A 13748-nucleotide genomic window follows, 5' to 3' on the forward strand; every position below is an offset into this window, starting at 1 on the left:
AAGAGGACTCCAGATTCGCTCTCTGGGTCCGCTTCGGGTTCGCTCAGGATCCATTAGGGCTGACCCCAAGAGAATTTTTTTTTACAAAATATTTTAAACAAGGCCCTACTAAAAATGTTGACTTAATTATAGGCAACGTAGTACTATGATAAACACTTGAAATACAAATGCAAAGTGTTTGTTCATGAAATGTGTCTGAACTATTGTGAGCATAGATTTAGCGTGATTTTAATAAAATGACGATTCTTTTCAGTTTCTTGATTTTAATCAACGCTGATTTTGTCTTTGGACTTTCAAGCCCCGGTTCAACATCTACCACAAAATATGCATCTAATTCCCCCGAGAAAAATTTTCACAGTGATGCAGCATTCTTACATCAGATCCTTCCTCAAGAAACCACACTTAGAATGGAGCTAGAAAGGAATGCTCGAGATCTAATAAAGCAATTTGAACGAATGAAAAAGGACCAAGCTGCAGCTGAAACGGAAATTAGTATTCTGTAGCAAGCCAAAATTTACCAGAACGCATTGAATCAACTACTTTGGTGAGTTTGGTAAACTACTTAGGAACATTACCAAACTCACCAAAGAAAATGACAGCCTAAAGGATAATGCGATATTGTATCACCAACAACATATGAACGTTTCTTCAAATAGTATTCCAATCCCAGGCCAGACTATATGGCAGTGTGATTTTGCAAACATAACAAAAGATTTTCAGAATTTTAAGAGGGAAATTAGGTACATTTCTCTCTCATTTATAGACCTGGAGAGAGAAACAGAAGCTATGAATTCGAATATTTTACAAACTGTTAACAACAGTGCAAATCTGATTAATCATGCAGATTTGAAAGATCAACAACGAAATGTTTCAAATACAATAAAAGGTAATCATTTTCTCCTTATTTTATATCCTCCAAGACCCTGAAACTCTATGATCAGATGAAAACATTGAAACATTAGTTGAACATCTTGAATTTTTCTTTATTCTTCAAAAGCCTTTTTACGTATTTTATTTCATTAATAGAGATATAAAATATTTATCTAAAAGAAATTGTAAATAAATTCAAGGATAGCTTTGAAATGGCAAGATAATTCTATTTCAGCATCCTACAATGTAGCAACCCAGAAAATGTTATTTGCATTGATAAACAACACCTTTATTTTTTGTAAACTTTAATTCTAAGAAATGCATTTTTGAAATGAGATTGTTATTTACGAAAAAAGTTTATTTTAAATATTCCTTTCATTGAAATGCTCAATGTTTTTCCAGCAAAGTTTTTTTAATGTCTAAACATTTAATTACCTTTTTTACAATAAAAATGTATAATGTGTAGGTTTAATATAGAAATGAAAAATTACAATTTGCATATCAATATGAAAAGCATTTTACGAGTGTCATTCAAAAAGTTCATAGACTTTCGCCTAACTTTTTTTATTTAACGTCATATGATATCCAAATTTGGTACAAATATTTTAACAACAGATTCAAATAATTTGTGAAAATAATTGGAATGTATCATTATATTTATTAAAATTACCAAGGATTTAGAAAATCAAAAATGGGGTCACGGAGCACCGTCAAAATTGAGTATTTTTTTTAATTTTCACTTTATAGTATTTACAGCTATACCTCTAATAAATGGAGCTGAAACGAAATAAAATTTACATGTTAAAATAAAGTATTGCTGAATTAATTAAAATAAAATCAGGTTATATAATATCTCGTTCCATTTAAAAGATATCAGCTTCTAAATACATATGGACTTGATTAAAAAAAGGAAAAAAACCATAACGTTGGAGGACGTCACGGAGCAGCAGGTAGCAATAAAATTAGACTTTACATTCGGGAAACTTTTTCTACAAGCTTAAAAAATCCTTATAAATCAGGATCTGAATGGAAAAAAAAATCTGTGTATTTGTATTAAGTTGAAAATACAATTTTTGAGTGGTAGTGATTTTGAATCGGACGATGGATTGTATGCAAAGAAAAAGGTTAAAGTTTAAAATATTGTCAAAAGAGTTAGGAACGTCATTGAACGTGATGTGTGCTTCAATGTTGCAGAAATAATAAAGTTGCATGGTAAATCAAAGAATTTGAAAACAATAACATTCTAATTCAAGCTATATTTGTACAATTGTTAGCAAACCAGGGATCATGAAATTCATAATTTTTGTTTCCCTTCAACCATAGATGCTTTATGCCAAATGTGGTTGAAATTTGTTCAGTGGTTGCAGAGAAGAAGCCGAAAATGTTCAAATGTTAACGCACAACGGACGAAAACAGATAGTAATAGGTCACCTGAGTTTACTCAGGTGACCTAAAAATAGATTAACAGCCTTTCACATTTTACAGGTATATTACGTGTGAAAATTTATCTAGTTTTTGACTACTTGACCATAACCTCGAGTGTAGACATACTTGACCTACTAAAAGCACGGGACAACGATTTGTTTAAGATTCAAGGGTATACATGTGTCAATGTTACCCTCTCCCGATGTTAAATTAAAGATACTTAGTGTTTTGAGCTCTCAAAATGTAATCCCTAAATTACACACGAGTATCTAGTACAGTAGTTTTCTGTGTATAAAATGGGTTTTGAGATTCTTTGAACTACTTGTTTAATACTATACTAGTCAAAATTTTTAAGTCCCCATGCAAGTTTTTTTCTTTACACCGCTCTTATAATGAATTATTTTAACAGTATAATTAAATAAGTATACAGGATAAAAAAAGTAGCAAAACAATTTTTCGCACTTACCGGTAATTTATTTCATTGAAGCACTTAAACACAATATGCAGAGACGTTAAGGCAACCTAGAATTAAAAATTCACAACGTTAAATACTGCACTATACATGTACTCCATTCAAACAAATTCACATTAAGACAACCATTCCTCAAAGAGTTCACACTATTTAAGAAAAGTTCTTTTATTCTATGTTTTTCCATGTGGAGATTAAGTTGTCCTCTAGATCCTCTAGATTCTGCTGCTGGAAAAGCTGTCTCAAACTCCGGTCTATCTTCTTCCATACATGCAAGTACGGGATAAGATTAGGATGACAAGGAGACTTACCAAAAGTGCCTGTGACTTGCTGACAATAGTTACATGTACATGTCTCATTACAATCATGTATTTCCCAACTCCTCCAGTTTGACATTGAGGGGAGGGCACTTCCAGTTCCAGTTCCATTGATTTTTCCGAACAAACTCTGGGATGATTTTGTCGTGTTTGTTTACAAATCTAGAGATTTCTAGTAATTAAAAGAGATTTAGCTGTGCTTTGTAGGTTTCACGGGCGGTAATTTTAAAGGTTTTAAGTAAAAATAAAGTCATACAGTGAAAGGAAACAGAACTTTTGTTAACTTCCACCAGCTCGGGCCATTTCAACTTCAATTTTACACTGTTATGTGGACAAACACCTCATTTTAATCAATTTTTTTTCTGTTTTTCGTTATCAATTTAAGATGGAGAACAAATGGTAGAAAAAAAATTGAAAAATAACCCCGAAAAACACATGGAACTCGAACTTAATGCTTTTTAACAATTACGGTCATGGTCGAGTAATTACACATTCAGTTACAATTTTTTTTGGCCTTGACAGGTAAGTATTGCAAATTATTGGCAAAATTATAAGCAACTAGTACAATGATATTAAGGTTTTGACATTTTAGAAAAAATAAAAGTGTGGACTTAGGAATTTTGACAAGTACATTTGCTCACCTCAAACATCACAGAAGAATGTTTGGCGGTGTAACGAACTGATATTCAGACATATACCCTAATCAATTTTCATATACAGGTCTACATAATCTCTATTTTTAAGCTGCAGGTATAGAAGTAAATCTATGATTTCGAGTACGAAAGAACTATTTATGTATTGGCTTAATACATGTATCTAATTGTCCAATACCTGTTACCTGTGTAGTTCACCTGAACTAAAGACTTGATAAAGAATTTAATGTCAAGGGTTTACGAAATCTATTATTCTACTTTTTGGGGGCATGTTTAATATGAATTTTGTGCTCACATAACAAAGTTTGGAAGAAGGGGGTTTATGTAATAATGTCATGGGTAAATATTTTGTAAGAGATTTGTTTTTAAGTACTTCTTTGGCCTCTGAATAAGAAAGAATGATGCGTTTACTACATTAATAGAATTTTACAATATAATATTAAAATAATAGAAGGTTTCAGATGCTTTATTATCAGGTAAACAATGATCGTGTAAGTTTTTTAAGTTGATTAAAGATTTTAGATAATGTGTCATTTCCGAGTACACGTGTACAGTTCGGCATTGGACTGCTTTGGATAAGAAATCAGATCTTTTTTTTTTTGGATGGATAACCATGTTTGTTCGAGTTTCGGAGCAGGTTAATTCTAAAGTAACTATAGTCCTATGTTGATCAGACTTTCAGAAAGGATATATCCAATGTACAATGCTTGACTTACTTTGGATGCTTAACTTGCCTATAATTTCTAGTTGTGCTACCAGGTTATAATATTTGGAGCAGGTTTATTCTAAGGTGTCTGTAAGACTGACAAGGTTATCTTCAGAAAGCGAACCTGGAGCTAGGGCTGACCCCGAACGAACCCGTAGGGGACCTCGTCTGAACCGGAAGTGGACCCAGAGAGCAAACCCAAATTCAGTAGCGGTTCCAGCTTGCAGGTAGGGGTCGTGCTTTCAGTTTTTCTTTACTGAGCTGTCAATCAGGATTAGCGATTAGCCAATCAGCGTGTCGACCAATCAAAATAACATATTGATCTGTCGATTGGGATAAAAGATAGAATATTAATGTGTGATGTTATTCGATATAAATCCAAACATTGTAAATACACACAAAGAGTGTGAATGTACAGTGTTAATCTACAATGATAAATAAAATGCTATTTTACATTTATTTACCGGTATTTTAATTTTCCGGGCTGTATGTTATATTTATTAGGGCCAAATGCAAGGGGTAGTTGATGGATAAAATTAAAAATACATAGTTTATATGTCAAAAAAAAAAGAATTAATATTTTTCCATTGACTTTATTTGTTATCACATTACAAAGAAAATGAAATAAATAAATATATACAAAAGTTTTAAAATTCCTTTAAAAACATAGTATACCTTATCAAAATCGCAAGCACTAAGCTAATGTGTTGCTTTTAATGCACCCTTCCTAAGCTAACTTCTTGAACAATAAAAATTGAACACTTCATATAAAAAGGCACTTTCAGACGGGATATAAGCTCTTCAATTTCCTTACACCCGATTTCACACTTAAAACTCGTGGTCAACATGAAATACTCCTCTCGTGATCTCAGTTCCTTTTTTTGCGTTAATTCCTTGTGTTTTGAAGTGCTTTGTTTTGTTTGTAAATGGTGTATTCACTTGTATTTTCATTAAAGTTTTCTCCTGTTTTGGACAAAAATGCGTTGAATATAATAATTTCATTGCCTACGAGTAGCACAGCAGTGCGAGATGTACGTCATCACTCGTCGGACATTTATAGCGAAATACAATTATTTTTTTTGAAAATCTGCTCCTTATATAGGGGTTGTAGGGAAAGTGTTGTTGAACGGAAAATATGGCGGAATACCGTATATTCTCGCCTATAAGTCGGTCCGCTTATAAGTCGGTTGAATTTTTTTTAGGATATTTTGAATGAATTTGTCATTGACCCGCTTATAAGTCAGAACCAGATGACAATTTTAAATGAATGATCTGATATTTTAACCAGGTTTCAAATAATATTTTTAACTTTAAATTATTTTTCAAAATAGATAATGTCCTCTCAAGATTAACAAATAAAATTATTAAATACATGTACTATATAAATACATGTATTTAATGTTTAATCTTAGAATGCAAACATGATATGATAAATCCAGACTTTGTTCACCAATAACTGTTAAAAATATTAATAGGATATTACGTTTCGCTGTCCAGAAAAATACCAGTCTTTTATGACTCGCCTAGACTTTTGGACTAAACTTTAACTCCCAAGAAGCCGACTTAATGGCGGGTATATACGGTATGCCTTTTAACGAGTAGTGTTCAGCTTTAATATAAATCAATTAAGAAAGGAACACGCTTCATTTAAATATTTCTTTGTTTAAACTTAGTTACACTGACTTTAATGTACCAGGGTATTTTGAATCACATGACTGACATTATCTTACCAACCTCTTATCAATATTTTTACAAAATACTTTAAACAAGGCCCTACTAAAAATGTTGACTTTATGATAGGCGGCAACACCGTACTATGATAAACAATTGAAACACAATTGCAAAGTGTTTGTTCATGCAAATGTGTCTGAACTATTGTGAACATAGAATTAGCGTGATTTAATAAAATGACGATTCTTTTCATTTTCTTGATTTTAATCAACGCTGATTTTGCCTTTGGACTTTCAAGCCCCGGTTCAACATCCACCACACAATATGTTTCTAATTCCCCCGAGAAAAATTTTCCTAGTGATGCAGCATTGTTACATCAGATCCTTACTCAAGAAACCACACTTAGAATGGAGCTAGAAAGGAATGTTCGAGATCTAATAAAGCAATTTGAACGAATGAAAACGGACCAAGCTGCAGCTGAAACGGAAATTAGTATTTTGAAGCAAGCCAAAATTGACCAGAACGCATTGAATCGACAACTACTTAGAAACATTACCAAACTCACCAAAGAAAATGACAACCTAAAGGATGCGATATCGTATCACCAACAACATGTGAACGTTTCTTCAAATAGTATTCCAAACCCAGGCCAGACTGTATGTCAGTGTGATTTTGCAAACATAACAAAAGAGATTCAGAATTTTAAGAGGGAAATTAGGTACATTTCTCTCTCAATTATGGGCCTTGAGAGAGAAACAGAAGCTATGAATTCAAATATTTTACAAACTGTTAACACCAGTGCAAATCTGATCAATCAAGAATTATTGCAAATAACCGTAAGCTTTCAAAATTTCTCAACAGGATATGAAGAGGATAAGTATCACCAAGCGTACATTTTAGCAGATTTGAAAGATCAGCAGACAAATGTTTCGAATACAATAAAAGGTAATCATTTTCTCCTTATTTAATATCATCCAAGACCCTAAAACTCTATGATCAGATGAAAACATTGAAACATTAGTTAAACATCTTGAATTTTTCTTTATTCTTCAAACGACTTTTTACCTATTTTATGAATAGAGATATAAAATACTAATCTAAACGAAATTGTAAATAAATTCAAGGACAGCTTTAAAATGATAAGATAATTCCATTTCAGCATCCTACATTGTAGCAACCCAGAAAATGTTATTTGCATTGATAAACAAGACCTATATTTTTTGTTTACTTTAATTCTAAGAAATGTATTTTAAAATGGGATTGTTATTTAATTAAAAGTTTATTTTAAATATTCCTTTTATTGAAATGCTCAATGTTTTTCCAGCAATGTGTTTTCATGTCTATTCATTTACTTACCTTTTTACAACAAAAATGTATAATGTGTAGGCTTATTATAGAAGTGAAAAATTACAATTTGCATATCAATATGAAAAGCATTTTATTTTACAAAAATACGTTATCTACTTATAAAAATATTTAATCTTTATTTTTTTTTTCAGATCATATTGACAACGAAGTTCTAAATTTGATGACAAAATATTTTGAGTTAGAAAACAAAAATAACGAATTAACATAATCTATTAAAGGCATTGAATATTTTCTATCAAAAGTGGACGTCTTTATGAATGGTAAGAATAATTGGTATTATTCCTGAATATCCAGCTCAAATATACATGAAGGCATCAGAAAAAAATAATATAGCGACTAAATTACATTTTCTTGATAGAGAAGGTAAAGATAGGGATGTATGGTACCGGGCACATGGGCTCTAACCTAATTTAACTAATTTTGAAATTAAGTTACCGGTCAGACGAGGCGTTCCTCAAAATCTGTTTTGTATATCTTCGTAATGTATGAAAAATATTCAAGTTTTGGTGAGATTTCAGTATAACTTGGTACACATGTAACCTACACTTAGATATATAAATCTGTGTGATTTTTTTTGTAATTTTGATGAATGATGTTGCCATGGCAACTACAATTAAACTTTCTTTAAAATTTTATTAATAGCTACTCCTAGAGTTGTAGTCTTATTGTAATATTGCCACAGAAATTGATTTCAAAAAAGATCATTATTCTATTTATTGCTGTTACATGTGGCAATATATGTAATGTATAAGCCAATAAAGATACTACAAAATAATGTGTATAAATTTTCAAATCCAAACTGCTACTTTTCTCTTCCTTTGTTATAAGTATAAGCCTGTAGAGCTACAGTCTCCTTTTATCTGAGTGTAATTAAGGAAATTTCTTTTGATATGAGCATTTTCGCAAAACCCCCGTTACATGTTATGCAGGCACGTGAGATTACACATTTATTCAGTAAATTTTGCAGTTGCATTGTTAATTTGTAAACTCTATGAATGTTTTTCATAAATTTTATATGAATTTCCTAAAAATTATGAGCTTGAAAAAGGGAAAGGAGTTTTACTTTCAAACATTTTATAAATTTCACTGTTAGCAAACTGGAATAGACCTAGGGAAAAGATAATACGAGCAACAGAGAAATAAAAAGTATCTTTGATATTTTTCTTGAAATGCCGAAAAAAGACTTAGAAATGAGAGGTACATGCATTGATAATGTCGATTTGAAGTCAGGTTGTCAATAGTTAATCACGTAGGAAATTTATGCTGATCATGGGTGGTAACTAACTACTGAACTTCGACTAGCAAATATTACTTTATTAAGTGATCATCTTTCCCCATACTTCCTCTTAAATATTAGAGTTACTTAAACTTGTTCATGCTTAAAGTACTTAATACTAAATTCTTGGAAATCTCCTCAAGATAGGGATATTAAGGCAGAGGGAACTGACCTTGAGAAACAAACTTATGACGTTGTTGGACGCAATAAAACTTAACGTAAACAGCGCCGGGTTATCATATGTAGGTTTTTTTTAAATATTAGAATCGTTTGGCAAACTATCAAAGTATAAAGCTAAACATTTCAATGTTTATTTGGTTTTTTTTATATTTTATAAGCACAAACTACATACTAAGTATTCATTTTATCACATAAGTCCACGACCTTGCTAATAGCACCTTAAATCAAGACAACTGTTTTTGATTTACAGATACAAAAGGACTACAAAGATCATTACTTTGGATGCAGCATGAAGAGATTCAGACTTCAAAAGAGATATCTGAAATCATAAGAAATGTCACAGCTATACAAGACTTACATGTAGTAGGTTTGTAAAACTTTACAACAATTTCATGAACTAAAAGATAGTTATAAAACTTCTTTTTTTTTCAATTTGTCATTTTCCGAATTTTGTAATTGAAGAACTCTATATATACTAGCAAAAAGAGTGCAAAAATTTATTAATATGAGTTTATAAATCTTTTATTACATATTTGAAACATCTGCCATGATTAATGTCATCAAAGTTCAGTTAAATTACTTAAATTTGATTTTCTATTACATTTCTGGTATTGAAATTAAAAGCTGTTCTTTGAGTGTTGATAATTATGTCATTCCAATGGCCTTACCAAGCCTTATGATTTGTTTATTGAGGTATAATTGAGGATAACATCTACTTAAAAAATTATCATATAATTGTTGAATTTTTGCTTCAAAAACAAATCTTGTTTATTTGCCGCTAACTATCATAAATATGCCTTTGTCCTATGATTATCACAAGTTGATAAAACAAGAAAATCAAAATTCTCGTCATAATTTCTTACGTCTTATGGTCGAAACAATGACCATGTTATCGAACACAGCATATCATGTCGAGCACATGGCGGATGTGAACCGTCGGCCTGATTAACTTTTTCAATCATGGCACCTGATCCCACCTCTGATGTTTTTGAGGTCCGTGTTTGCTAAGATCCCGATTGTTATAATTGTTTAATTGGACTTTGAGCTTAAACGCTGTTTATCTCTTTACTTCATCAATATGAAATATCATGCAACGTTTTTTTCATTGATATATTTGTTTTAAAAAGCGTAGCAGTTTAATAAATCAAAACTATAATTGGTTTACTTACGCTCCTTATTTATCTTTTTTTTTTTGGTATCAGATAAGTTTGAGAACCGATCAAAAATTTGCGGACCAGTCTCACAGAAAACAAAATTGACGGCATAATCAAGATCGAAAGAAGGAAATATTGCTCGAAATATAAAAAAAGATATTTTACTTAATATTTTATTAAAAATTTATATCAAAGGGTTGTAAATTGAGGTAATTTTGGGTAATTTAGCAGGCTTTATCATGAAGTCACGGTGAGATAAATCTTCAACGTAATGGACATTTCTTAAAGTTGCAAGCTTTCATTTTCTCAACATTTAGGTCAGAATTGGATAATGTACAGTAACTGTTTGGGCAATAAAACTTAAGTATAATCCAAATAAAGACGAAGATTCAACTAATTTTCTCAACGTTTCTTCCTCGCTTCAAATGTACTTTATATTTACTTTCGGAACTCTTCGTTTGTTCATAGTGAATGCACTGAGTAGGAGTTATCGTCCGTGTTTAGTTTGCTACATTGTGAAAACACCGAAGGAATTCTACTGTTAAACCGGGTCCGTAGGACATTTGTTATTTTAACGATAACACATTCTATCTATGATTTCGTGGCCACAAATTTTATTTCATGGCCACGAATTTTTATTTCGTTCCCACGAATTTTATTTCGTGGCCACGAATTGATAAAAAAAAATCTTTTACCATGTCCTATACAAGCCACCGTACTTTTTTGATGAACTAATTAAAAAAAATTATTCCGGCATATTAACTTTTATTTCACCTTCAATTAAACGCAAATAATTGCAAAAATAGCAAATCAAGTAAAATTTTTAAACATGCAATAACATGTACTGCAGATGGATAATTTATTTTCATTGGTTTCAGGTCCATCTGATGCTGTAGCGTTTAGTGCTACTATAACGTCAGAAATCACCTCTTCTAGTGGTCAAACTCTGGTATTTCCTCACGTTCTTTGTAATGTCGGTGGTGGATATAACAACAAAAACGGCATCTTTACAGCGCCTGTTGATGGAACCTATGTGTTCTTTGTTCGAATCACACCATCGTCAAACCCTACCGATATGTACTTTAGCATTGTTTTGAATGGTATTGAAGAGGCTAAACACCTGGTATATGGAAGAGATAGTATTCCCTTTAGAATTTCGACAAACACAATAGCATTGCAACTGAACCACAGCGACAGAGTATGGGTAAAAATCAATACAGGAGGAAGAATGTGGTCCAGTGGCACACATAGCGGGGACCAAACATTTACAGGATATAAAGTTTAATCGCTGAATTGCAGAATTAAAAAAATCAATTTGATATAAAGTGTTATTTATCATGTTCTGATTATATATTAAAAAAGATTAAATAATATTATCTTCTTATATTTTACACTGTAAGGCCTTCAGCTTTTCCAGTTAAAGCAATTTTAAAGTTGGTGTTTTGTGACCCTGAAATAGGTCGGTGAACACAATTATTATCTCTTCTGACTATGTACTATGTACTCGAATTTTTTTTTTGCCTAAAGGTAGGAAGAGAACAAAAATTTGCTTTGAAAATTTATGACGTCTTTTATGTGCTGTGAGAGACAGGTTGAGGCATTTTTTAGCTATGAGTATCATGTAGAAGTTTTACATGTAAATATGCTATTTATACCAATGCTCATCCTTTGTTAAGTGCGATTATTCATAAACTATCAAGAGAAAGTACTCAAAGAATTTTGTCGTGTTTTTATGTACAGGTTAGGTATAATTAAAATCGAGGTGACTCATTAAATCGTTCTTTCGCAATAACATACACTAAATTAATTTTTTTTAAATATAAATAAATCATATATTCTTTTACTTGAAAAGTGCTGCTGCTTTCTTTAAAAAAGAAGCGTGACTTTATAAGTACACAAAATATTTGGTAAAAGTCAAACATATTTCGACATGGGCTTTTTTATATGAAATTTTAACTATTAAAACGCGAATTCTATTCAAAGCAGCAGCACTTTCCAGAAAGTACAAAGTATACAGAAACAATTAATAGCCTGATTTTTTTAAAATTCAAATAGGGTATGCCCTTGCGATATTGAAATTTGTTTAAAAAACATACATTCAGTACACTTACTATGCAATCATCACGTAAATGTCCATCGATGGGACCAAACTTCATACAGTACAGAGTAGGTTTAATATGCTTATTCCATAAGTATTTACGTTCTGTGGTTCTAATACAGCTGAATAAAAATAAATTCATTTTAAAAACAATTCCCGTTTTTGCACTTCTATTTCCCGTTGATTTCTCATATTTAGCCTTAACAGTGCTGCAAAGGCCCCAACAAGTGTTTTCTTCTTTTCATGCGTCAGATTTTGCACAAAGTCTGCTTCATGTGGATACAAAAATAAGTCTGCTATTAATGGGGCGTTATTGTTTCCAATATGAATTCAAAAAAAAAAATTAGAAGACCTGGTCTCTACAAACAACATATATAGATATATTCAAGCAGAAACTCAAGTATTATTTTTATTTCAATTTAGAGTACTTGTGTGTATTAGAATGTTTTTAACAAAATTTTGCAAATGACCAATGACAAGGAAAGTGAATTTACGAGTTACATTTTTTATTGAAAAAGCAGCTGCCGATGATATCAAAAAGCCTGTACTTTAGTTTATCATGGGGAATGGTTGTGTATAAAATTGAATAGCCATAAGTTTTTAAGCTTTTGATTTTGGTAAAATCTTGTGATTTCAAATTGTCAAAATATTCCTTTGAAATTTTATGTATCCACATCTGATTTACAACAGTTCTTGAATATATTTGTTGCACAGTACTCTTTAAGTTTCTCCTTCACTACTGAAATGGCTAGGGTTTTCATCAAGCATCTAATAGATTATATTTTTCTACTATATCGATTGAAAGTTGTGTTTCCCGCAAATCATTATCACAAAACTAAAATTGATATGTTGTTGAATGTGCTAGTGAAAAAAAATAAACATGCAAACAAATATGCTTTAAAATAATTTCATTGATAAAAAAGGAGATTGTTTAGAAGAACAAATGCATTCAGTATCAAAAGGATAAACAGTTTATGATAAAAGTGGATGAAAATACTTATTGTATAATTATTAAACTATTTTCCCTCCACCTCTGAAAATCACTCGTGATTCCATGCAAGGCTATACACTTCGTTACAAACACAATAAAAATGTTAATTTTAAATAACTCCTTTGGCCTAGTTTACACTACAAATAGTGAAAATATCTAATTCCTATATAAATCTACCGGTTCATCGACAAGCATGGCTAAAAAATATCCTGTTTTTGACGGCACAATTAAAGACAAAAGCTGGGGCTGTAGCACGTATAGGTATATTTGGGGAATCAAGAGTATTTCTAATACATGCATTTATGCATGTGAAAAAAAAAACTGTCACATTTTTTAAAAATAACTTTATGCAAAAACACAATCAGCATTTATGCATTTTACCTACCCCGCAAGCCAATTGATTGATCACATCAGGAAAGTAAAAAAATAGGCAATCAAATTATATTTCTTAAATAAAGCACTTACATATAAATCTTCATCAACAAAATTACCCTTTTATTGAATAACATTCTTATTGTATAATTATCAAAAAATATACACACAACATTTAATCTAACACTATTCCACTCA

At 31.1% G+C, this 13748-nt stretch overlaps 2 protein-coding genes across 3 annotated transcripts; both read left to right on the top strand.

The window, feature by feature from the left end:
• Positions 1-140: 140 nt before the first annotated feature.
• LOC134263595 (uncharacterized) lies at positions 141-927 on the top strand. The gene is made up of 2 exons (XM_062745979.1): positions 141-502; positions 657-927. The coding sequence occupies exons 1-2, from the start codon at positions 237-239 to the stop codon at positions 925-927; spliced, it is 537 nt and encodes a 178-aa protein (XP_062601963.1). The 5' UTR covers positions 141-236.
• A 5355-nt stretch (positions 928-6282) lies between these two features.
• Positions 6283-11405, top strand: LOC134263592 (cerebellin-2-like). 2 transcript variants are annotated; one of them, XM_062745977.1, is made up of 4 exons: positions 6283-7056; positions 7611-7739; positions 9186-9302; positions 10968-11405. In XM_062745977.1, exons 2-4 carry the CDS (start codon positions 7733-7735, stop codon positions 11372-11374), a joined length of 531 nt encoding a protein of 176 aa, XP_062601961.1. In that variant the 5' UTR covers positions 6283-7056; positions 7611-7732; the 3' UTR covers positions 11375-11405. Both variants share the same exon structure in this region; 1 of them encodes a protein (XP_062601961.1).
• The last annotated feature ends 2343 nt before the right edge of the window (positions 11406-13748 follow it).

Source organism: Saccostrea cucullata, unplaced genomic scaffold (assembly GCF_032062105.1).
Source record: "Saccostrea cucullata isolate Sc308-1 unplaced genomic scaffold, CSIRO_AGI_Scuc_v1 ctg1737, whole genome shotgun sequence".
In the NCBI taxonomy this organism is placed as follows: domain Eukaryota; kingdom Metazoa; phylum Mollusca; class Bivalvia; order Ostreida; family Ostreidae; genus Saccostrea; species Saccostrea cuccullata.

Excerpts from the sequence above, each read along its gene's own strand:
- LOC134263595 (XM_062745979.1), top strand. The coding sequence starts at position 237 with ATGACGATTCTTTTCAGTTTCTTGATTTTAATCAACGCTGATTTTGTC. Across the intron at positions 503-656 it reads ACGGAAATTAGTATTCTGTA|TATTCCAATCCCAGGCCAGA; the intron begins GCAAGCCAAAAT and ends TTCTTCAAATAG.
- LOC134263592 (XM_062745977.1), top strand. Across the intron at positions 9,303-10,967 it reads ACAAGACTTACATGTAGTAG|GTCCATCTGATGCTGTAGCG; the intron begins GTTTGTAAAACT and ends CATTGGTTTCAG.